Raw genomic sequence first — 24,682 nt, forward strand, 5'->3', positions numbered from 1 at the left:
AGAGAACTTAACACTACCTGATTTCGAGGTTTGCTATAAAGTACCAGTATTCAAGATAGTGTGTATTGGTGTTCGGGTAGACAGATAAATTGGTGGAACAGAATATGGAAGACACACTGTATAGCCTATTGGTTTTCAACCAAGGTGTCAAGAAATTCAATGGAGAAATGGATAGTCTTTTCAACACATGGCTCTTGAATTACTGAGGTTTCAGTTGGATGATAGACTTAAGTGTTAAAGTTAAAATTATAAGAATTTCTAGAATAAAACATAGGAGACAGTCTTATGATCTTCGGTAGGCAAAGATTTCATAGCACACAGAAAGCACTAACCTTCAGAGATGTTGGTCAGAGGCTACATGCTTTCCATTGTAAGATGAATAGGGTCTGGGGATCTAAGGTCTAGCATGGCAATTATAGTTAATAATACTGTATATTATACTTGAAGTTTACTAAGAGCATAGATCTTAAGTTCTCATCATACACACATGCAAAAATGACTATATGAGCTGATGGATGTGTTACTTTGAAGTCATTTCACAGTGTATACATGTATCAAGTCATCACATTGTACAGCCTAAATATATACAACTCTTAATGGTCAATCTTAGTGAAGCTGGAAGAAAGAAAAGGAAAGCACTAATCTCCAAATGAACAAATAATGGATTGGACTTCATCACATTAGGAACTTAAAATCTTCAAAACAACCTTCAAGGAAGTGAAAAGCCACACAATGTGAGAAAAATAGTCTCCATATTTAGGACTTCTCTAACACTTAACAACTCAATAATAGGACAAAGTAAAAATACATGAAAGATTTACCTTTTAAATTTTAAGTAAAAATGTGAATGGCCTTAAAGGAGGTTAAAAGTTAATACAGTTGGTATGAAGTGAAGTTCAGTGTATGAAATGCCTCTCTGAAATGTCAGCATGTGGGAGCAGAGGCTCCTGGGGGATTGGCCGGAGGGGTGAGAGAAGTGAGCAGAAGCTCAGAGAGACCTCGGTTCCACGACTATGGATTGTTAACATGCCAAGCCTGGGCCAAGTGTTGGATTTGAGCAAAGAACAAGACAGCCACTTGCCCTGCTCTCGCCCAGTGATTCCAGGCTAATGGAGAGATTGACACATCAATGAAATAACTTCATGGTACATGATTTAATTATAGTGGTGCCAAGTTTGATAAGGATGCAAAGGGTGCTTGATTTCATCTGAGGGAGTGGAAAGGTTGTGGAGAGAGACTGGGGAAAGAACAGCCACATCACTGGCCCAGCTTAGTCTGGGCCGTGAATATCCTCAAAATAAAATTGTGTTCTAGGAACTGTTATGGCTGAATTGTGTCCCCTAAAAAGTTCCTGTGTTGAAATTCTGATTCCCAGAATGTGACAGTATTTGGAGAGATAGACTTGAAGGACTAATTATATAACATGAGACCATATGGGTGGGTCCTAATCCTGTATAACTGATATCTTTAGAAGAAGAAATTTAGATACAGACATGACAGGCAGAAGACCATGTGAAGACACAGGGAGAAGATGGCCATCTTCCAGCCAAGAAAGGAGGCCTGGGACAGACCCTTCCCTCATGGTCCTCAGTAGGAACTGACCTTGCCAACACCTTGATCTTGGACTTCTGGCATCCAGAACCATGAGACAATGAGTTTCTGTTGTGTAAGCTACCAAGTTTGTGGTACTTTATTACAGCAACCGTAGCAAACTAATATAGAGGTCTACATGATTTTTTTGTCTTCTGCAATCAAAATTGTCCAACTGACCACAGGGCCAATAGACTTGACTTTGGGGAGGGAAGATCCTGGCCAGGCCTAAACACTTCACTGGGCCTTCCTGTGTAGCAGGCAGCCCCATTCTGTGCCTGTTTGGCGTCCTTGTCCCATCTCATCCCCACCCAGGTAAATTTGCACAGACACCTGTCCTCTTGGATGAGGAGTGATTATATAAGGAGACATCTCCCAGGTCATGGTTTCCTGATGTTCTAACCTTGGATCAGGGATAACAGTCCTACAGGGAGGACTGGGCGTTCACTGCTGGGAAGAGAAATCCTGGGACTCTTACCTTTCCACTTCTCGGTACAGTGGATTCTCCACCCGTGACTCATGCAAGGTATCATGGAAAAAGGAAGTTAACAGAGTCATAACAACCATCCTGGAAAGCAGTTAAGCTCATTTTCACAATAGCATTACATAAGATCAGAAACTCTGCATGCTTTCTATCCTGTTTGTATTCACAGCTGCTGTGAACTAATACCTAAGCCAGTGGGACAGGGTTATCTCAGTGTCCTGACTCAAGCAGGGCACATGTGGGCACATGGGCTTAGATGCAACGTAGGAGGCTTTGAACTTCACCAGAAAAAGCCATCATCCTACTGTTCCATTCCTTGGAGGCCTTGAAATCCCATGGTTGTCTGCCTTTTCAGTGAGGACATCATCAGAGCTGGCCTGTGCCAATGAGAAGAGCAGGGACCTTCAGCTAGCCAGACTCAAAGTGATTCTGAGAATGAGACTCACTGTGTCCTGGTAAGAAGAGACCGGGGGGCTATTGGGAAGGTGAGAATCTGTAGATGTGGCCTAGAACTGAATCATTTTCCACTCCCAGTGTTTCTAGGCTGGAGCACTTTTTGTAGCAGAAAGACTTGGACAGATGGCATTCAGGAAGTCCCCAAGAAGTGAGGGGAGGGTTCAGCTAGAAGAAAAGCTCTACCATAGAGGACAGGAGTCAGTTGATGCATCATGGGGGGTTGAGGAGGGCCCAGGGGCTCATGCAGCACACCCAAGAGTCAGAAGCCGGGAGAGCTCCCCATCACCCAGTGCTCAGAGGCCAGGCATTCAGTACCTCCAGGCATATCCGCCTTTCCATCTGTGTGCTAACACTTACTGAGTACCAAGTGTTTGTAAAGTGTGATGCCAGCAGTAGAGGAGAGCTTCAAGAGAATTATTCTTGGGTATCCCTGTGCAAGAGTATTATAAGTTTTCTATTTTACTTTAGGTCCAGGATCCATTTTGAATCGATTTGGGGGGAAGAGTTTAAGGTCTGTATATAGAGTCGGGGTTTTTTGGTTTTTGGTTTGTTTGTTTTGCATGTGGATGTCCAGTTGTTCTAGCACCCTTTGTTGAAAAGACTCTCTTTGTTCCATTGTATTGCTTTTGCCTCTGTCATAGGTGATTTGCCTATATTTTTGTGGGTCTATCTTGGGCTCTGTTCTCTTACATTGGTATGTTTGTCTACTCTTTCTCCACCTGCCTCACTATCTTGATTACTATAGCTTTACGGTAAATCTTGAAGTTAGGTAGCATCAATCCTCCAACCTCATTTTTCTTCAGTATTGTGTCAGCTATGCTGGGTCTTTCGCTTCTCCCTATAAACACGTATTTAATTCTGGGGAGAGGGGATTCTCAATGTAAATAGTAATTTGTTTTTTATTTCAAATTTCTTTTTTTTTTTTTTAAGAATTTATTTGTTTATTTGACAGAGAAAGAGAGGGAAAGTGCAAGCAGGGGGAGTGGCAGAGGAGAAGGAGAAGCAGGGATCCCGATGCGGGACTCAATCCCACAACCCTGGGATCATGACCTGAGTTGAAGGCAGACACTTAAACAACTGAGCCACCCAGATGCTCTTATTTCAAGCCTCACTTGTTCACTGCTGGTGCATAGGAAATGACTGCCCTTGTATCCCACGACCTTACTGTAATAATTTATTAGTTCCAGAAACATTGTTATTGATTCTGTCAAACTGTCTGCATTGATAGTCATGCCATGTGTGAAGAGTTTTAATTCTTTTCTAATCAGTATGCCATTTCTTTCTTTTTCTTGTCCTATTGCATTAGCACGGGCTTCTAGTACAATGTTGAAAAGGAGTGGTGAAAGGAAACATTCTTGCCTTGTTCCTGATCTTAGTGGGAAAGTCTTAAGTTTCCCACCATTAAGTATAATGTTAGCTATAGGTTTTTTTAATAGATATTTATCAAGTTAAGGAAGTTCCCCCATGCCTAGTTCACTGAAAGCTTTTATCATGCATGGCTTTTGGATTTTGTCAAATGCTTTTACTGCATCTACTGACAGGATATTGTGATTTTTTTCTTTTTAGTCTCTTAATATGATGGGTTACACTAATTGAATTTTTTCAGTAATAAACTTGACTTACATACCTGGATCAATCATAATTAGACATGTATAATTCTTTTTATACAGTGTTATCTTAGATTTACTAATATTTTGTTGAAGATTTTTGCATTTAGGCTCTGAGAAGTATGAGTCCGTAGTTTTCTTGTAATGTTTTTGCATAGTTCTGGTATCAGGGTGATGCTGGCCTTATGGGATAAGTTAGGAAGTGTTTCCTCTGCTTCTGTGCGCTAAAAGATATTATAGAGAATTGATATAACTTCCTTAAATGTTTGGTAGGATTCACCTTCTGAACCCATCCAGGCCTGCTACTTTCTGTTTTGAAAGATTGTTAATTATCAGTTCAACTTCTCTAATAGTATAGGCCAATTTGGATTATCTTTTTCTTTTTATTTGTTTCAGCAGATTGTATCATTCAAGCAATTGGTCCATTTCATACACGTTATTCCTTCCTTATCCCTTTAATGCCTTTGGGATCTGTAGTGACATTCTCTCTCATTTCTGATACCAGCTAGTTGCATCCTCTTTTTTCTTAGTTAGATGGCCTAGAGAGGCTTATTGTTTTTATTGATATTTTCAGAGAACCATCTTTTGTAATAATTTTTTTTTAAAGATTATTTATTTATTTGATTTGGTTGTTTTTTCCTCTATCAATTTCCTGTTTGCAAGTGCACTGATTTCTGCTGTAATTCTTATCATTTCTTTTCTTCTGCTTCATTTGGATTTAATTTGTTCTTCTTTTTCTAGTTTCCTGAAATAGAAGCTTAGATTTTTTTTTTAATTTTACATCTTTATTCTTTTCTATTATGTATGTTTAGCATTAATAAATTTCCCTCTAAATACTACTTTCCCTGCATCCCTCAAGTTGTGTTTTCATTTTCATTTAGTTACAAATATTTTAAAATTTTTCTTGATTTCTTCTATGACCTGTGTGTTATTTGGAAGTATTTTCTTTGTTTAATCTTGGGTATTTGGGGGGATTTCCCAGCTATTTTTCTACTATTGCTATCTAGTTAATTCCATTGTTGTCTAAAAAGCACGCACTGTATGATTTCTACTCTTTTAAATTTGTTAAGGTGTATTTTGTGGCCTGGAACCTGTTCTGTCTTGGTGAATGTTCTGTGTGATCTTGAAAAGACTGTGTTTTCTACAGTTGTTAAAGTAGTCTACAGATGTCAATTATATACAATAGTTTGATGGACTTGCTGAATTCAAACACGTCCTCACTGATTTTCTGCTGTCTGGATCTGCCCCGTTTCTAATAGAAGGGTGTTAAAATCTCCAGCTAGAATAGTAGATTTACCTGTTTCTCCTTGGCAGTTCTGTCAGTTTCTGCCTCACAGATTTGGATGTTCTGCTGTTAGACACAGACGAGTTAAGGATTGTTACATCTTGGAGAACTGTCCCCTTCGTTACGATGAAATGGTCCACTTCACTGCTGATAACTTCACTTTGAAGCCTTTCCTGTCTGAAATCAACATAGCTGTTCTCATTTGCTTGTGAGTAATGTCAGACTGGTACCTTCATTCATTGACTTCTAATCTCTGTGTGTCTTTATATTGAAACTGGGAAGGCAACATTAGAGTCAGGTTGGGTCTGGTTCATGAGTCTATTCTAATGACCTCTTCTAATGGGTTTACTTAGACCACCGACATCTGCAGTGAGTGTAGACATGGCTGCATTCGTATCTGCCATGCTTGTTACTCTTTCCTGTTCACGTTTGTTCTTTGTTCCTGTTTTTGCCTTCCACGCTTTTCCCACCTTTTGTAGCTTTAATTGATTATTTTATGTGATTCCATTTTTCCCCCTTTCTTAATATATCATCTATATTCCTTTTTCTTTTTACCTTTTTTTAGTGGTTGCCCTAGAGTGAAAGATTTTTTTCAGATCCCAAGGCCAATAAGAACATGAAGTTTTGCTGAATATATTTAGATGTAAGGAAAATTGAATTAAAACCATCCTATACCACTACATGTTCAGTAGGATGGCCAAAATTAAAAAGACCCTCAATACCCAGGTGATGGCAAGGGTGTGAAGCTACTAAAATATTAACAGGATAAAATGTACAACTGGTTTGGAAAGAACTTTGGAGTTTCTTAACTAGCTAAGGATCTGCTTGCTTTGTGACTCCGTTCTCCGGTTACTCAAGAGAAACGAAACATATTCACACAAAGACTCAGACAAAAATGTTAACTGCAGCCCTATCCGTAACATACCTAAACTGGACGCAGCCCAGGTGTCCAACAGCAGGTGCATGGACGGAGAGTTTCTGGTATTTCTACAGTGGAAGACTGTTCTAGTCAGCAGTTTCCAAAATTAGGAGCTGCTGACTCCTGCAACAACATGAATGAGTCACATAGACATTTTGTTGAGTCAAATAGTGTATACCTTATGAAGACTTTTTCGTTTTTTAAGATTTTATTTATTTACTTGACAGAGATCACAAGTAGGCAGAGAGGCAGGCAGAGAGGGGAGAGGGAAGCAGGCTCCCCGCTGAGCAGAGAGCCCGATGCGGGGCTCGATCCCAGGACCCTGAGATCATGACCTGAGCTGAAGGCAGAGGCTTTAACCCACTGAGCCACCAAGGCGTCCCTGAAGACATTCTTATGATGCACAGAATGAGCCAAACGAATTAGTGGTGCTGGTGGTTGTGATAGAACTCAGACTGACAGTTGTGGGCGTCGGGTGAAGGGCACTGAGTGGGAAAAGGGCAGGAGGGGTTTCTGGGTGATGAAGACGTTCCTGGTCTTCATCGATGTGGTAGTTGGAGACTATATGTTGTCATCCTCCTAAAGTTTATCCTTCAAACATATGTATTTCATTCTATATAAATTACACCTAAATTAAAGTATGAGAAATCCAGAAATACGGCTCTGTAGTAAATATGAAACATCTTTCTTCAAGTGTTTTGTCCTTAAGTGAGATAGAGTATGTCAATTCTATCAGTAAGTCTTTAGATGAAATCATTAAAAAAATAAATAGAATGGTTTTTAATTCACCAGATGCGATCAGATCCCCTTTCTGAGGGGATTAGGAGTTGATGAGCTCATAGAGGCAGGCCACAGAACACGTGGTTGATGAGTAGGCTTTTCACTGAGCTTAGAATTATCAGTGCACGAAGTAGTCCCACTTTAGTGTGGGTTTGGTGGCCTTCCCGAGATCTCCTTGTGGGGATTCTGTATTGATGTATGAAAGGCATTGCACATATGAAGCCATTTCGTGCTGTCCTTCAAGATGGCAGGCATAGCGTGCGGTTGCAGTGACTCTTCTGCAGGTTCAGAACTGCCCTCATGGCTGTAATTGCACACCCTTCTCTCCGTCTTCTAGAGCCCCTTCTTGTGCTCGAGTTGACATGGACATCATTTCCCTAGGACTAGGTGTGCATTCCACCAGCCATCTTGTCACTGCTGTGCGCTCGCTCCTGACACTCCTCAGGCCATCGCCTGGATCAGGACAGCTGTTCCTCCAGGAGGCCTGCAGGTGGCAGATGCATTTCACCTCAGTGGTCGACTATCGCTCCTCTGGGCACTGGACAGAAGGGATGGGTATCAACTCCGAATGTTGCTAGCTTTTTTATCTCACTCCTAATTTTCTTGCTCGAGTAATTTCTGCCCCAAAGAAGCAGGAGCCACTGTTGTCTTCCCTGATTGCGCTGGCCATTAGCTCTGATGTTGTCCAAGGGGCAGGGTTCTCCCTTGCTAGCCGGTCCATATTCACAGTAGCAACAGGCTCTTTGCAAACTGTTTAAAACAGATGCTTCACAAGCTATTTTTTTCTCTATTAGTTAATGGGTAATCTATAAACTGGAAATATATATTTTTTAAAAATTTTATTATTTCTGTTATTTTACTGTTTACCTTTGCTTAACAATATAGTATCTTTTTTGATGATGATTTCCTGTTCCCTTTTAGAGATTCTCTTTTATACTTTTAATCCATCCATTTATCTGATGTTGCTGAAATGTCTGTACTTAAATATATTATAATATTCCATGATAATCTTTATAGATATCACTTATAATTAGTCCACTGGATAGTTGATAAATGAGAGTGGCTTCTCTCTTTATACCTAGAATTAATACTAAAACAGGAAAAGATGATATTCATCTGAGGAAATCAATGGCAGACTTCGGCCACTAGTGAAGTTGCATGTTGTCTAGAGAAGTACATCCTTTATTTAAGTTAAGCATCTCTGTCTACCTCTGCCATAGTAAATGCATGAGGACCTCGTTCTCGTAGGTGTGTGTTGTGTTTCATCTGAAGAACCTAAAATGTAGGGAAACTAAGTTCTCGTGTGAAATTGCTAATGTCCTCACCTGATTTAAAGTTAGAGTAGTGCATGTTGTCAGGTAAGGGCTCTCAAAAATTTTTAACAGCAAATCCTTCCGTGACATACATTTGCTTGAGTGATTTCCCCTTGACATGTAGTCATTTTTCTCCTGATGATATTTCGTGCAGAAGCAACATAGGATTCTATAAAATTAAGAATTGAGAACTTGGATTAAAGTTGACTTCAGTGAGCTCATCCCTACACCATGCTTACGCTTCTATCAAAAAGTTACTTATGTTATTTGTGTCACTAGATACAGTAGGAGTCAAACATCTCTTCCATGATTTTGACTCTGCAGCTGTTCAAATAATATTTTCAGAGAATCCATAGCATCTTGAGTCTGGTTTTATGTTTCAAAAAATAGCCAGAATGAGTCGTGTTATCAGAGAAGTCATTATCATAAACATGATTTACTGAAGTTACTTATTACTGTGATTTAAAATTTCTTGAAGATGAATTTAAAAACAAGATCATTAAAATGATAACTTAAGGGGAAAAGTGATTTAATCTAGTCTCTTTTCAAATACTGTGTGTGATGGGATTTTAAAATGAAACAGAAAAGTTAAAATAAGGCTAGATAGTAGTTTCTAAACAAAACACTTGCTATAACACACCCCAAAAGCTTGCTCTTTACTTAGCTACTGGACCCCACTTTACCCAACATCTGCTGCGTTGTAGTAAAGACCACCTCGTAAGGGAAACCTGGTCTTTGATTACCTCTTTGGGGATGAGCATTCTAGATGAGCAGGCCTGGATTTATCTTCCTTTTCTTTTTCTTTTTTTCTATTTTCCAGGACAGTTTTTTTTATGCTGGACTATCCAAACACTTTAGCCTGGGTCCCCAAACACTAACGGAACAGGTTTTCTTAGATTAGTAAAAAGTTTGACTTCAAAACCATTTTTCTATTGATGCATGAATAAAGGGGTGTAATTTGCTATTTGAGTTGTTTGAGTTTCCAACATTTTTCAGTGTGACTGACAGCCTCCGGCTCTCCCCTTTGGGCCCTCCTGTCCTCTGAGTAGGCTCCGTTTGGCCCCCACATCCACTGACCATGTTTCCCAGTTCGACCTGTGGGGCTGGGTCACCCAGCTCCCTGCCGCTCCCTCCAGCCTCTGTCCGGATCCAGAGAGCGGTGGCGGGGACAGGAGAGGAGCAGGTGGGAGAGAGATTTCGTGCATTTGCTCCGCTGGCTTTGCCCGTGGGGCCCTGGCTTCCTAGTGCTTCCGGGGAAGGCTCTGTATCATTGCCCCTTCGGGCCCAGGGCAGGGCCTGTATGCTGCCCCGACCCTCGGTGCCTCCCCGTCCTGGGCCTCCCTTCGGCCCTTCAGCCCATCTCCCCTCCCTGGGGAAGCCGTCTCTCTCACGTGAGGACCCTGGCTGATAACTTTGGATTGAAGTAGGTAATGTTACGATGTTTTAAATCTGGGCCACGTTATTGCGGAGGCCAGAATGAGGTCAGAGCCGAGGGAAGAGCGAGGGTAGAGAAGTCCTTCTGTTTCGAATCATTGTGGAGATCAGCCGGTCCTTCAGTCTCTTTGAATTCCAGATACTGACACAAATGAGGAATTGTAATAATAATCATACGAGAACTCCTTTTTATGTGCATATATATGTAAATATATAATATGTCATCATCATAGCTCCCTCTGAAATCTTTTATAAAGTTTTGTTTCGTCTGGTCCAGCTGCATATTTCTGCTTTTCTTCCGGTAGGACATCGTATCCGTGGCTGATGAACTTGGTAGAGTATCGGGGAGCAGACAGGGGTGGGGAGCGTAATGGGAGAGTAATCCACCCGCAATCCGGCGAGCTGGGTGGCGTCCTCTCCTTCGGTAAAGTTCTGTGATTCTGTGATCTTCTGCTGTGGGAGCATTTTAAGAGAGGACAGCCCTGGTGAGAGGTGAGCGTGTCTGCGCCGGTCCGGGCTGACGCATGGGGTGGAGGAGAAGGAAAAGGTGGCGGGGGACGGGGCTCCGGCACCATGACTGCTGCCGATGTGACTGTGCTTGGCTCTACCGGACCCCCGGAGCCTTCCTCCTGTCCCTGTCACCACGGCCTCCGTCCAAATAGTGCCGCTGTCCCGTCTCATTGCACCACGGTGGTCTCCTGAGTGACCGCTCCCCATCCTCCCGCGCCCCTGCAATTGTACAAGCGATTCTCCACCAAGCTCTCTCTGCGGTGCGGAGCACGTCCGGCCTCTGCTCACAGCCTCCGCTGTGTGACCGTCTGACTTGGAATAGCAGACTCCTGCCTTGCCTCCAGACCAGGCAGCGTCGTGCTGGGCCTCGGCCCGCCATGCCAGCCAGACCGGCTTGTTGTTCCTCAGGCTCACGAGCTCCTCATGGACACAGCAGGACTTCCACGCCTACTCAGCTCTACGGGGACTCTCACAGATCTTCGTGGTTCTGCCTCTTTTACAATAATTTTTACAAGCTTGTTCCAAGAAATGTTTTCCCTTATTTTCTGCATATTCTCCTTGTTAGAATGTTAGTTCTATAAGAGCAGGGCTGCTTGATTCAGTACTATAACTGTGCCTGATAACGTAGAGGCATTCAAAAATCTGGGAATGAATGAATGTAGTCAAATTCCCTGAAAGTATAACATAGGCATTGCCTTGGGCTTTTGGTAATTTTTGCTAACTGGGTTATACAAGACCGTACCTAGAGTAGTGAGCAAAGACTCTGTCCCCTTCATGGTTGTTTCTTAGAACACATGACGAATTAAATGTCTGTCCCAGTTAGACCTACAGTCCATTCACAGGAAGAAATAAAATGATTCCAATTTATATTAATATTTCCAGACAACCATGACCATATAACTGATTTGTCATTGAGAGTAAAAGAGAAGTAACTTATTAAGGCATTTAATAAAACTTTCTTACCTGTTTATTCTTTCTTTTTTGGTTACCAGTAAAATCATTACTGTTGAATTGTTTTGTCTACGTAGTCGTGACACTGAACATGAAGGGCAAATGGGTCGTGGTCTTCTCAACCCTAATAGTGAGCACACTACCCAGGAAATCCCGTCCAGGGAGCAAATTGGTTCCTTGCGTCCTACAGTGCCCAGTTCTGTTAACATTTCTTGTTTTGTGGACTTACAAGATAAGAAGTCTTTTTTGAGGTAAAGCTTGTTAGAATGCTTAGCCCACAGAAGTAAATGTTGAGATACATTTGTGAATATAGATTAGAGATTGAACGATCTCAATATTAGGGAACAGTCAGAGTTTCATGTTCATGTTCTGTTGAATAAACACGTAACAAACTTGTTCTTGTAGAAGCCCAAATCCAGAAGTATTCATCCTTTAAACCACAAAGTGCTTAGGAAACTCCCTCATCAAGAAAATATGAGTTTCCTGATCATGTTAAGGGATTTGGAACTTCACGTGGCGTCTGTTTGGGTGTCAGAGGAAGGGTGCACAGAAGTCTCATCCACTGCTTAGTCTGCCCTGATAGAGGGAAGTGTTCCTAAGAAAAGTGAGGGTGCAGAAGTGATCCTTAATTAGGGAGATGGCCTAAAGGAAGTGGGCTGATGGGAAATAAAGGAGCCTTGTGAGTGATTGGCAGCATCCAAGACACGGGTAACAGACCAGGGAGGGTCTCCCAGATACCCAGGAGTCTGTGGGCAGGAGTGCCACTACATCAACAGACAGGTGCCCTTAATATGCCGTCTGCCCTGCTGGGGACGGGCTCAGGACCCAGGCAGGGCTGTGCCCCGGACAGGGACCATCTATGGGGCTATGAGAGGTAAGGCAGCTTCTGCAGAGGCAGATCCCTGGGACTCGTTAAGATGCGCATGTGAGCTGGAAATGGTCACTTCTCATTTGTTACAGTTTTGTACCTTTCTTGATGATTTGCCTTTTAAATTATGTAATTTGCTTCATCAGAGTTAAAGTTCGTATGTTAAAATTCCTTACTAATCAGCAGTTCGTGCCACCATCAAGCATAGATTTTATTTAGGGCAACCACATGTCCCTAGACCAAATCTGTGAAAATGGTAGGGCTCTATCCATTTGAAGTCTTTAAGCAATTTTTTCTTTTAATTCAAGAGGAAAGATGAAACCAAACCACATTTAGGGAAAAAATAAGTCAAAATGTGAATGCAAAGTAACTGAAAAAGAGAACTCATTCCATTTGGAGGTTGCAGTTTGCACAGTGTGGGGAGGCCGCTCCGGTCACACCCGGTCTCTGAACTTGGAGGACGGAGAGCAGAGGACCTGCCCCTGCTCTGGCCTTGCCTGGCGCTGCTGGAGCTGTGGGGCGGCCGCCCTATTCTCCGCACCTCACATTTTTCTTATATCAACACTTGAGGTAGATTTTTTTTCTCCAAGGTTTCTTCACCCTGTACACTTGCAGAACTCCACGAGGGCAGAGGTGGGCCCAGGGCTGTGCCCACACTGTCTTGACTACAGCAGTAAGCCTGAGGCAGCAGGGGCAGCTGGTAACCCCTCACGGGGTGGTGACGGAGGGACCCGTGTCCTTCCAGGTGACCGCACTGCTCTTCCCTTCCACTTGCTTCCCTGCCGAGTAATGACTACTGAATCCTTCTTCTTCAAAATGCACGAGTGTTTCTAGCCTATTGCAGGCGTGCAAAGGGCAGGCTGACCTGTTTGTGTTCTTGTGTTCCAGAGATCGTGTCATTGGTCTGATGATGACTGCCTGTGATCTTTGCTCTGTAACAAAACTATGGCCGGTTACAAAATTGACAGCAAATGATATATATGCAGAGTTTTGGGCTGAGGTATGTTTTTAAGTTTTATATGAACGTTAAACGTGAGAAAAAGTCTGATGAGAAAGTAAATATATGGGTACATTTATAACAATGTCTTAGTAGCTCAGGCTGCTACTTACTTCAGAAAACTCCTGCCTGTCCACATGCAACAGAGGTATTAGCCTTTTCACACAGATGTAGGGACATTTATACAGACACCCAGCCATGATACCGTGGTCCCTCCGTGTCACAGGCTGTATGTGTCTGCAACTGGAACCTGGGGACAGAATCACCTTGTACCATAGACGTATGAGAGTCTGTCAATATTCCAGACAGTCCACCAGGAGTTCCACAGAACATGTGGGCTTCTAACTCGTGATAGTCCTGACGTGAGGCAACCGTGGGACTTTACTTTCATTAGTACTTTTTCTTGACTGAATTATCTCAATTATCAGAAATGTGTGCTCTATTTCTCAATTTGCTTTCTGAATTGTCCAGGAAGGAGCACAACATTCTCTTGTTCACATGAACCCACAAATACCTAGCCCCCTGCATATTCAAAGATGACTTTAGAGAAACAAATGAATTAAAATGTTTGTGTACCTCCTCCTGAAGAAGTAAATCTGGAGGGTAAACGGTTTGGTCATTGCTGATTCAAACCATTCAGCCCCACCCATATAAAAGAATGGATGTAAAAAGTAAAAAACAGCCAATCATTCAGTTCATGGTTCAGTAGAAAAGATTTATAATGTTAAATTTTTTCACGATGGCAAACCCAAACAATGTCTGTTGGGTCAGGACCACAGACCTGGAGAGTGATTTCTCCAGAATGCATACACAGTGTGTGCCCAAACTCCTGCATGATTTTTCTTATTCTATATGTGTATCCCTGAATCTAGTTACTGTCAAACTCAGTTAAGAAGGTTGTTTTAAAGATACGTGTCTGAACTATAATCCCTGGCTTTATTACCCGTTAACTTAATTCACATATGTGTCTAAAAGTAGTAACCTGCAACACATTCTGTAAATATCACACGGAGAACTGGTCTGAAGTTAGCATATTGTTTTGCAAATAATTTAACTGATATAATTCATACTTTCACAGCTGTATTTGTATTCTAAAATACGAATCAAAATGTGACATATATTATGTAGATTTTTCCCTCTCTATTCTGCACTGATTAAACAGTGCACAAAGATTTGATTAAGCTCCCAAAGTGCTCCTGGACGCCGTCTTCAGGGACCTCGCAGTCCATGGGAGGAAGCAGAGATCATGACCACTGCGTCTTGTCAGCTCACCTCCCAGATGTCCGCTGTGTCCCATCTCTGTCCCCACCGCCTACCCCCTCTCCCTGCCTTTTCTTTTAGAGGTAGACTAACAGTCACACAGAGTGCGCTCTTTGATGTCCTGGTGCTGGAGATGGGCGTCCTATGTAGCAGTTGGGATCAAACCTCAGACCCGCTTTGTGACTCTTCTGTGTGCCTTCGTTGTCACATCTGCAGGCTGGGGATGGCTCTAAGTCTGTTCCCAGTCTGTCCCTCCATGCTGTTGTGATAAAGACAAAAATCACGAACTTGACCTCCAAAACCCCCAGCCTCACCAGGCTATTCCACGTCTCAGCCCCTCTGGATTCCGAGTCAAGTCCCTCTCACAGCCATCTAGGTCAGCTTCCCGACCCCCCAACCCCCGCCCTGCCCTCTGCAGCTTCCTCTGCCAGCCCCACACTGGGCCGGATCTCCCTGGGATGCGTACTCTGCAGCACTGCACTGCTCTCCTCGGTAGCCTTGATCTTATTTGTGAGAACTGTACGTAGTCAAATCTTTATTCATTCAGTCTTTTTACTTATGGGGCTTCTGATAGCCTTGAGCAGGGGCCTGTGTAATTTCACTCACTTAGAAAAGGAAAAGAAGTTTGAGAGCCACTGAATTAATATTTAAAGTGGTAACATTGGAGCAGAAGCTGTACTCAGGTGCCTCCGCCCTGCAGTAGAACCCTCCGTGGGGATCCCTGCCCTCTGCGCTTGGCCTCCATCCTGCAATAGAACCCTTCGTGGGGCTCCTCATCATTTATTCTGGACCTACCTTAGCAAATCTAGGATGTTTTTAGTTCTGTACCTCTGATTTCTAAAAATAAGCATGATTGTGAAATAATTAAAACAATTGAATAATGAATAAATGTGAGGGAATAGCGGGGTAGGAAGGTAAAAGTTGAGGTATGTTGAGAAAGAAGATTTTAGCCATCTTTAACAAATCACTAAAAAGAGGAAGATAATTTAAAATCTGTACAATGTGGATAACAATATATAGAACTCCTAGTATTTCATGAAGATTAAATGAAATATTTGCTTGTTACCTATCCCAGAGCCTTTCTATTGAAGATGGAAAATCTTCAATAAACATCTGTGAGTATATCCTGTACGGTGATGTGTAGCCGATTGCACTGTATCTTCACTCACACGTTTTAGCAGACCATTCTCGATACACAGTATTTCTCTCTAAAGCCTCGCCTTATCCCGCTCAGCACCCACGAACATTCATTTGAAGAATAAGTGAGAAAAGGGCGTGAGATCCTTCCATTCTTGTCCTCCTTTGTCCTCACTGTTCTGTCGGTCTCCTCCGGTCACGACTTTCATTAACTTCTGTGCGGTGAAACCGCGAGAGATGCTGTGCTCCTGGTAGTTCAGTTGAGAATAACATGGGATAAAAACCAAACAATGATACGTTGCTTTTATTGTTTTGACATATGTTGGGGTTAACTAAACACAAACATTATCCATTGTGGAGAAAATTAATGAATGAGGGGAACAACTCATTAATACCAAGACTTGAGAGCTGTTTATGAGTTGACAAAGCTTGGTTTTTTCCGTTTCTCTTAGGGTGATGAGATGAAGAAGCTGGGAATACAGCCCATTCCCATGATGGACAGAGACAAGAAAGATGAGGTCCCACAAGGCCAGGTATGGGTTCTGTCGAAAAGTCCAATAATTTAAGGCAGTCATAAAAATCACACGTAAATTCAACGTATATGCCATCTCGTAGAACCCAGGACCACTTGGAGCCTTCTGTGTTTAGGTGGAGTTTGGGGACAGGAAGGCCAGGATAAGAAATCATAGCTGGGTTTAAAGAAGCCACAGCTACCCATGCCATCAGCTCCTTCTGCAGATGGAGTCACGCAGCGACGGCTTGAAACGGAGGGTGGATGAGTTGGATTTGTTAGTGTCTTTAACAAGCAGAAAGGCTTTTGTCACTGAATGTGCAGTTACTTTTTAGAGAGTAACATTATAGAGATTCTCACCAGGCCCACTTTTCCTAGCAAACAATGCTTGGTATTTTAGTACATTTTGTGTTTTGTCTTACCAACGGTTGATATTAATTATTAGTTTTGCAAGTCTTACCACATGATTTATGTCCATGTTTTGACAGCTCTCGTGCCCGTCTGTTTTGCGTGCGTGGTATGATCTGTTTCTCAGATTATAGTCTTTTTAAACTACCAAACTTCTAACACCATAACAGGGAAGTTAGTTACGGACAAATAATTATAGGATTTCATTTAGAAAACATTTTAGAAAACTCACAGGATGATGGTTTTGGATTAAGTTCTCAAGCTTTCCTATTTTAATTAAAGTTAATTTATTCACTATTCATAACAAAGTTGAGGCAAGTCCACAGTTCTTGGAAACGTCGGCACAGAGAAGGGCCGCGTGGTTTTCTCCCGCTCGGGGCCCGCGGTTCTCGGTGCGTCCCGTTCCCAGCCGCCGCCGCGGCCCAGCGGGCACTCCCCGTTCCTTCCCTACTGAACACGCCCCGGCGTGCCCGGCCCCACGGGCCTGGTGCCTGCGGTTCTTGCGGTTTACTTTCTTGTTGCTGTTGTTTATGGAACTTTCCCATATAGATGCTCACCGAGCTCTGTCTTCCCTGCCTGGCGTGTGCTTACCATGTCCTACTGTGACGTTCCTGTCCGGCTGTGTGGTTGTGTACACATGCACTCCTCTTCAGTTCCTCTTCCTTCCGTCCTTCTGTGTGACTTGTTAATTCTTTTGAAACTTATCTTGCCATATGGCTTAAGATAGAGATGTAACAAAGTTCTTTCTAGATAGTTAAGCTGTCACCCCAACAGAGCACACAGGAGAGCGGGAAATGCCATTAGAGGACACGCTCCGTTCTAACGCCTTTTAATTAAGAGAAGAGTTTGGGGTTTTGCCAAAATTGCAGATCCGTTTATAGTATGAGCGAGTTTTAAATAAAATATCTCTGTGATTGGCTAATAGTTTGCCAACTGTATTACTTCTGAACTGCGACTACCATTAAAATGTTCTTTCCATAATAAGAAAATACTCTACTTTCCAAGATTTCTTTCTCGAGATCTTCTGCTCCCTGATATCTGCTAAAATACTGAAATAAGAGAAGTCTCTGTGTTGACTTACAAAGTCAAAGAGAGGCGTGCATAGGCATTATGCTAAGAAGGCGACTGTGGTGATAGACTCTGCCACAGGAGAACGCAGAAAGGGACTCAGGAGACTCCATTCTTCCGTATCCTTTGGTGCATCTCCCTGAAGTTCAGTTTTTTAGAGAAATTGGGAAACCCTGGTTTGGGGGTCCCCCATCCAGAGAGCCCGTCATGTCTTATCCACGGTGTCAGCCACTCGGGCTGTTACCGTAGCTGGACCATCTGCATTCTCTGCTGACCGCCTATGGGCCGTTTGTATCCAGCCTTCCAGAGGCCAGTCTGGGCCAGCAGCATTTACTGTGGCTTGAAATTCCTAATAAAATGCCACTTAATATATTTTTTAAACTACCACAGCTGACAAACTGTGAGACGGAGCATATTAAGAGAGCTGTGACATGAGAGAACGGGATACAGTCCGTGAGATTTGTTGGGGGTCGGGAACAGGGAGCGGGGGGACCGCGCAAGGTCCCACAGCCGGGGGCAGCAAGCCCCTGAAACACCCGCACCAATTCCCGAACTCAGCTGGAGAAGAAGGGCAGGTCGACTCTGAAATGTCCGTGGTAGAAAACTAACTGTGACCAGCGACAAGAACAGGGTTGAATCACCACTTGACTGATCTATAAATGGAATCTCATTGATGTTGAACTTGGGCTTGGGATGAACAACTTCTTGTGTGTGTTATTTCGAGGATGTATTTTAAGGCATTTTTAAAGGCACCGGCAGCTGTGTTCATGGAGCCTAGATATCGGGGGGCAGGACTAGAATATTTTACAGTTAGGGTTGAGAATGGAAGCCTCAGCTGAGAGGTTGTTGCTAACGTACCCTTTTGTGTCTTGTGCGTGGCTCTGCGCCGGGGCAGCTGGGCTTCTACAACGCCGTGGCCATCCCCTGCTACACCACGCTCACGCAGATCTTCCCGCCCACCGAGCCGCTCCTCAAAGCCTGCAGGTACGTACCACCTACCACCGCCCGGCGGGGCTGGGACGGCGCACGAAGAGGAAGACTCTGGTGGAATGTTCCTCTCCCGCGGTGTGCGTGCGCGTCCTGCCGCGGTCCACGCTGATGTCATTTCGTGGGCTGCGTTTGCCTCGGTGACAAGGCCACATTAAGGGTGTTCGTAAAGTCCTTCATTCACAAAAAAGGAGCAGGAAGGTGTCTGGTTTGTGTTTTGGTAGGATCCGGGGATCCACGCCCAACGTGTTTTAAAAGTACAGCCCCGTAATGTGTGCTCAGGGCTGCCTGCTGGGGAGGGGCTCAGCTTGATCCCGCGTTGTGGGGAGGGGGGGAAGCCTTGACGGGGACCTTCTTTCTCTGTGAGTTTTAGTTTCTTCCCAAAGAGGGATGAGCCCCCTCTCATCCTTCCCAGCTTCAGACTCCTCTGCATTCTTTTCTCGTGGCTTTTGAGGGATGCGCTAAGCTACGAACACTGGAATTTTTTTTAAGATTTTCATGTTACTTTGAAAAGAATTTCCCTCTGGGGAAGTCAAAGGGCAATGAGCAGAGCAGCCGTATGTGCCGCTTTTCTGCAGACCTGGCGTCCCGCTGGTTTTTCTAACTATTTAGCCACAGAGCACCCTTGGGGGTTGGGTGGGCACACAGTCCGGGAGAGAACAGATGTGGGATTTTAAACAAATCCCAGGCCTTTGGTATACCCCACCCTCTGCTGTTGAAACTTATTTCGTGAATTAATGATCATGAGGAAAATAAAGAAAACCAGTGAGGAGGGAGATGGGGGGAAAAGATCCTGGTTTTTTTTTTCCTATGGAAGTGATGGTTTCTCTTCTCTGCTCTTGGGGAGTGGACATAGCACCCCAGCTGATTGCGTGAGCGGTCACTGACCTTGCTCCGCAGCTAGCGCATCACAGTGTCGTCTTATTACCTCCGGGCTAAGCCATGTGGACAATGTGGAGTACGAGCTGGGACTCATTCCTAACGGAACTGGGTTGGAAAAGTCAGTGCCCCACCAAAGACAAATGTCGATATCAAAATCCATGTCATTACAAACAAAATCGTAGGTAACAGTCAACAGTCCTTTCCTATTTAAAAATTATCTGTATTTTCCGTGAACTATCCAGAGCCCGCGGAATGAGTGCTTGCTGTCCCTACCGAGCGGGAGGATAGGGACTCCTCCGTCCCAGCAGACTGGATGCGTCCTTGCTTCCTTGTGCTTGGCTGAACCACAGAATCTCTTAAAGGCCATTTTAATCATACTAACACTTAAAAAAAGTTCATGTCTTATTGGTGTCTAAGGAAACATGGCAAAATCAGTTTAGTGTCTATTTTCCAGTATATCAAAAATCTCTTTAGGCTCTGGGCAAATAATATGTGGTAATATGACACAGAAGCTAAAATTACTCCATTTTTAGGATACAACTGAGAGATTTCTTTCATCCAGAGGTGCTTTGCATTGCACATGCTTTGTATGAATTTTGTGTTTGCCAGTGCAAGCTTCCCTTCTGATTTTGGCTTTGTGTCTAAGAAAGCAAGGTCCGAGGTGGGAAGTGTTGGTGAGATCTCTGCCTGGTCAGCCAGATGGGGCGGGGGCGGTGGTCACTCTGTTCATGGAGATCAGGATGCCCGTAACATTTGAACCGCAGATTTGAAGAGAGAAAAACCGATGGACAGGGGGACGAGTAGGCTGAGTCTGAGACCACAAGGTGCCAGGACAGAAAGATGCCTTTACCGCAACAAAGAAATTCTTAACATTGGTACTGCATGTAACTTACAGTGACTTTTTATATATGACAGTGTTCAAAATAAGGCTACTCCCCAGTTTCCGGTATGAGGTGGCAGGGACCCCAAGTGGCACACTGCGTCCACCTGCACAGGGGGAGCTCCTGGCTGTCGGTGCTGCGGCCGAACGTTCTTGCCACCGGGGTTCCCTTCGTCTCCATTAGCCGCCGTGCCTCTGGCTAGGACACCCTGTGGCTTGGCCCCTTCCCAGGCCCTCCTTCCTCACTGATTATGAAATGGTATGTCCTGAGCTGAGCTCAGCGGTTGCCCCGCCGCCTGGAGCTCCTGGGACAAGGTTCCCAGCCCCCCAGGCCCCCAATCTTTGCTGGCTGCAGGCTCTGCTGCAGAAATGAGCTGCGGGAACTCATCAGGGAGCCTCGCTGGGACCCTGCCCCTCCCAGCGGCTGCTCATTGTTGGCCTCAGAAGGGGCGCCTGGGTGGCTCCGTGGGTTAAGCCTCTGCCTTCAGCTCGGGTCATGATCCCAGGGTCCTGGGACTGAGCCCTGCATCGGGCTCTCTGCTCAGCAAGGAGCCTGCTTCCCCCTCTCTCTGCCTGCCTCTCTGCCTCCTTGTGCTCTCTGTCTGTCAAATAAATAAATAAAATCTTAAAAAAAAAAAAAAGGTGCCAGAAGGCCACGGTGCTCAGCTGCGCCTCATGGGGTGAGGGATGCGATGAATGATGGAGACCGGCCCGAAATCCTTTTTTAAACACCCTTGTCCCCGCATCTTTTATCCTTAGGAACAACCTCAGCCAGTGGGAGAAGGTGATCCGAGGGGAGGAGAGCGCCGTGTGGGCCTCATCCCGGCCCGCGGCCCCGGGGCCGTCGGAGAAGCTGCCCGTGAAGGTCGACGACTGAGGCCCCGCGAGCCGCCCCGCCTACACCTGCTCGTCCCGCTTCCTTGACTTTTCTTCCTTTTCTTTTCGTGGGGGGAAACCTACACCGGGTGACTCGGGCACAAGCCTCTCGAAGAAGGTGGCATCCGGAGAACACGTCAAGCCGATGACTCCCCGCCAGGCTCCTCTGTGACGCGCCGGAGACCGCGACCGCCCAGGACCACCCCGTGGCCGCCCCGGGGGCTCCGTCTGAGCCGTGAACTGGCCTTTTCTAACAGGCGCGCGTGGCTGAGGCCTTAGTGGACACGGACGAGAATTACTCAGAAGGGGGTACTTTTCCACTGTATCTTTCTAGGGAGGGGTTAACATGGTACTATTATGGTATTGTGCTTTGGCTTAAACACCAATGTTGCTTTGATGTTGTTGGTTATAAATAGGAATTTTTACACATTACTGTTGTGAATGTTTGTGTGTGACCTACTCGTAATTAGCGTGAATTATAGCAGACAGCCTCGGGACAAGCGTCACTGAGGTGACAGTAAGTGTCTTTCTGCAATCAGTGATGGAGACTAGATTCCTGTTTCAGAGCCTCATGAATTAAAAGCGAGGTGGACGAAAAGTGTGTTCTTCAAGTTTATACTAAGGGGCTTGGATGAGTAGATTTGCACTAAAGGAAGTAGCCCTTCTATCCTCTTGAGAAGAGATGCAGATACACATCAGAATAAATCTCAGAACTCCAAGTATCAGTTCAAAATATGTCCAAGAATGTTTTTTTATTTTTTGTTTCCTTCATTGTAGGCACGTTTTCTAAACCCTTTGCATAAAGAGCAACAACAACAAAAATAAGCCAGGCATATGAATTGTTCTTAACAGGTCTTACGGGATGTCAAATGTGAATTTTAATAATGATTTCTTTATATTTTCACTTGGTGTCATTGCAAAATTTTAGACTCACATTCAAAGTGAGAGGTTTATTCTATGAATTATTTAATTAAAACACCATACATTTCTCCTAAAACCGAATTAAACCATACAATTTAAGTCTTGTGTAATTTTTACTTTGCTCTGCTGCACCCATGCCCCAGTCCGGCCCCTGCTTTGTGCTCCCCGGTCACGCTTCCCAAGTGCTCTGTCCACCGCGGGAGGGAGGGGAACACAGTGCGAACGCGTCGTGGCGCGGTTCTGTTCTCTCTCCTCTGCTCCAGTAGCAAGCGTCTACATCCAAACCTGTAGTTTGGACAGTCTTCTGTATAATTTTTGTAGACTAATATTACTCTACAATGTAAGTGTTCGGAAAAAAAAAAAACAAAAACCCACACAAAAGTAGAGGTCTGGACCCCTTCCTGCGAGGATTATAAGCCAGTTACTTCTGGTGCACATGAAAGCTGTCGAGATCTTAGCACAATGGCAAGGTCACCTCCGGAGCTGTGTTTAGTCCTGACCTGAAGGACTGAGAGAACTAGAGTCTCAAGAAGTGATCAGCAGATCCGTAACAAACAGCTTATCTGCTGTTCACTTGGCAGGAAACTGGAATATTACTTTTGATAAAATAAATTTTTAAAATAATGCTTTTACATATTCAGTACTGTACACATTGTTATCCATATGGTTTTTGCAAAAAGAAATCACATGTTCCCACAACATGACTTAAGTTGTAGCAGAGTTAGGTATATAGAAACATTGTTCTTATTTTAAAACTAACACTATGTGTTCAGTTTCCCTCTGGGCTTCTGAAAGTTGCCGTCTTCCCTCCCTGGCACTCCACTCGCTCTTGTGGTTATACAATATGAGATAAAATGAAAGATCTAAAGAGAGAAATACCACCGTGGCTTGACACACACCTACGGAAGTACATGTGTACAAAGGATAGAGATGCAAACGCATCTGCAGAAAGTAAAAATCGGCCCCATTCTTCAAAACCCGATTTCTTTGTGTTGGAAAATGTGAGCAGAAAAGTCCTTTTTTCATGTTAGTGCATTTATAGAATTGAATTCTAAAATGTTGCATGTTTTTCTGCGCTCAGGTTTATGAAACTGGACCCACCCAATCAAATTTCAATCCCAAGAGTTAGTATGGTCATGTATTGGAACTCAACTGACTCGAAATACCACTGGAGACTGTTTAATTAAAAAGATCTTAAACAAATGCATGAATTTTGCTTTTTGATGTAGGAAACAGTCCTGAGGGGAGGGAATCTCGTGGCTATTTTTGCTTTTTAAGATTGCTTTTCTAAAATTACTACCAAAAATTCTCTTATTTTGATAGAGCCAGCTATCTTATATTATTGACCTTGTACCTGGAACAGTTTTCCAAAGAAACATTCATGGGTTTATGGGTTGGTTGATGTCTCTTGATATATTGTCATAATCAAAGCAAAGTTCGAACAAAGGAAGGACTGTATTCTAATGTAAACTGTCAATATTCTTAAGATCTAGTTAGGAATCATTTAGCATAAATAGGCTCAAGATGCGGTGTTATTTAGTCAATAATTTGCTTTGGAAGACATGCAGTTAGCAGTATTTTTGTATTGGGGCAGATATACTTAGCAGACAAACTTTTGAGTTCTGTTCTCATCTTTTTCCCAGATCTTTTCTTGAAAAGGCAGATGGTTTTTATTACCAAAGGTTTTGACGAGTATCTCATGAAGGCGGCATTTTATATTGGGCCCAAATTTCCCCATTCGGTATAAATTTGGTAGCCAGCTGTTCAATTTGTGGAAGTTTTTATTGGTTGTGCTGATTTATAACAGACACAATTTTATTGTCAAATGCAGTTATTTCATTAAATTCCCAGAGACAGTGAATAAATTTTTTAGCTAGAAATTTTCTTGGAAATGCATGCCAGCAACACAAAATACTGAATGTAGGCAGAGGAATAAAACTCTAAAAATTGCAAGCATCTTATTAATTAGTAGGTGACTTTGACTTAATGAATTATTTTAAATAAAATGGAGGTGGAAAGTAATTCTCAAAAACGGCCCTTTTCCTGGGGCAGGATTGAGATCCATCGCCCAGCTCTTGTTATCCCCACGGGGCTCATCAGGAGCGGTCATGGGACAGAGACCACGCGGAGCAACTTACCATAGCCGGCCTCATCCCGACTCGTCCCTCCGCTGGAAGGATGGGGTGCCACTGGAGGTGACTTTTCTCACGATGACGCAAACAGAACTACTTTGAAACAGGATTTGTCCAGTGTAGGTTTCCTCTTCTTAGCATGCTTTTCAGATAGCTTTAGATTTTTTTTAAGTTTTGTATAGTCTCAGTGACTTTGCTTTACTGGTACGTTTGGGCACACTAGCTGTGTCTGTACAGGACACACATAGACGCATAAAACCTTAGCTCCCTGGATTTTTAATAGATTTAGTTTGAATATTATGTTTTCTGGTCTTTTAACTCAAAATTAAGGTTTGAGCTTTAACGGAACTAAATTATTCACCACGCCTTGGCCTGTGCCTTTATTTTAAATACTATAATTTTATTACCTTGTTCATATATTTATCA

At 43.6% G+C, this 24,682-nt stretch overlaps 1 protein-coding gene across 9 annotated transcripts in view; it reads left to right on the forward strand.

The window, feature by feature from the left end:
* PDE10A (phosphodiesterase 10A) overlaps positions 1 to 24,365 on the forward strand; it is a 569,606-nt gene extending 545,241 nt beyond the window's left edge. For all 9 annotated transcript variants that reach the window (XM_032338528.1, XM_032338527.1, XM_032338526.1 and 6 more), the window contains 4 exons: positions 13,086 to 13,197; positions 16,044 to 16,124; positions 18,474 to 18,562; positions 21,087 to 24,365. In XM_032338528.1, coding sequence (XP_032194419.1) covers positions 13,086 to 13,197; positions 16,044 to 16,124; positions 18,474 to 18,562; positions 21,087 to 21,204 — 400 coding nt within the window. In that variant the 3' untranslated portion in view covers positions 21,205 to 24,365. The remainder of the gene's footprint in view (positions 1 to 13,085; positions 13,198 to 16,043; positions 16,125 to 18,473; positions 18,563 to 21,086) is intronic.
* The last annotated feature ends 317 nt before the right edge of the window (positions 24,366 to 24,682 follow it).

This window comes from Mustela erminea, chromosome 4 (assembly GCF_009829155.1).
Source record: "Mustela erminea isolate mMusErm1 chromosome 4, mMusErm1.Pri, whole genome shotgun sequence".
Taxonomy (NCBI): Eukaryota; Metazoa; Chordata; class Mammalia; order Carnivora; family Mustelidae; genus Mustela; species Mustela erminea.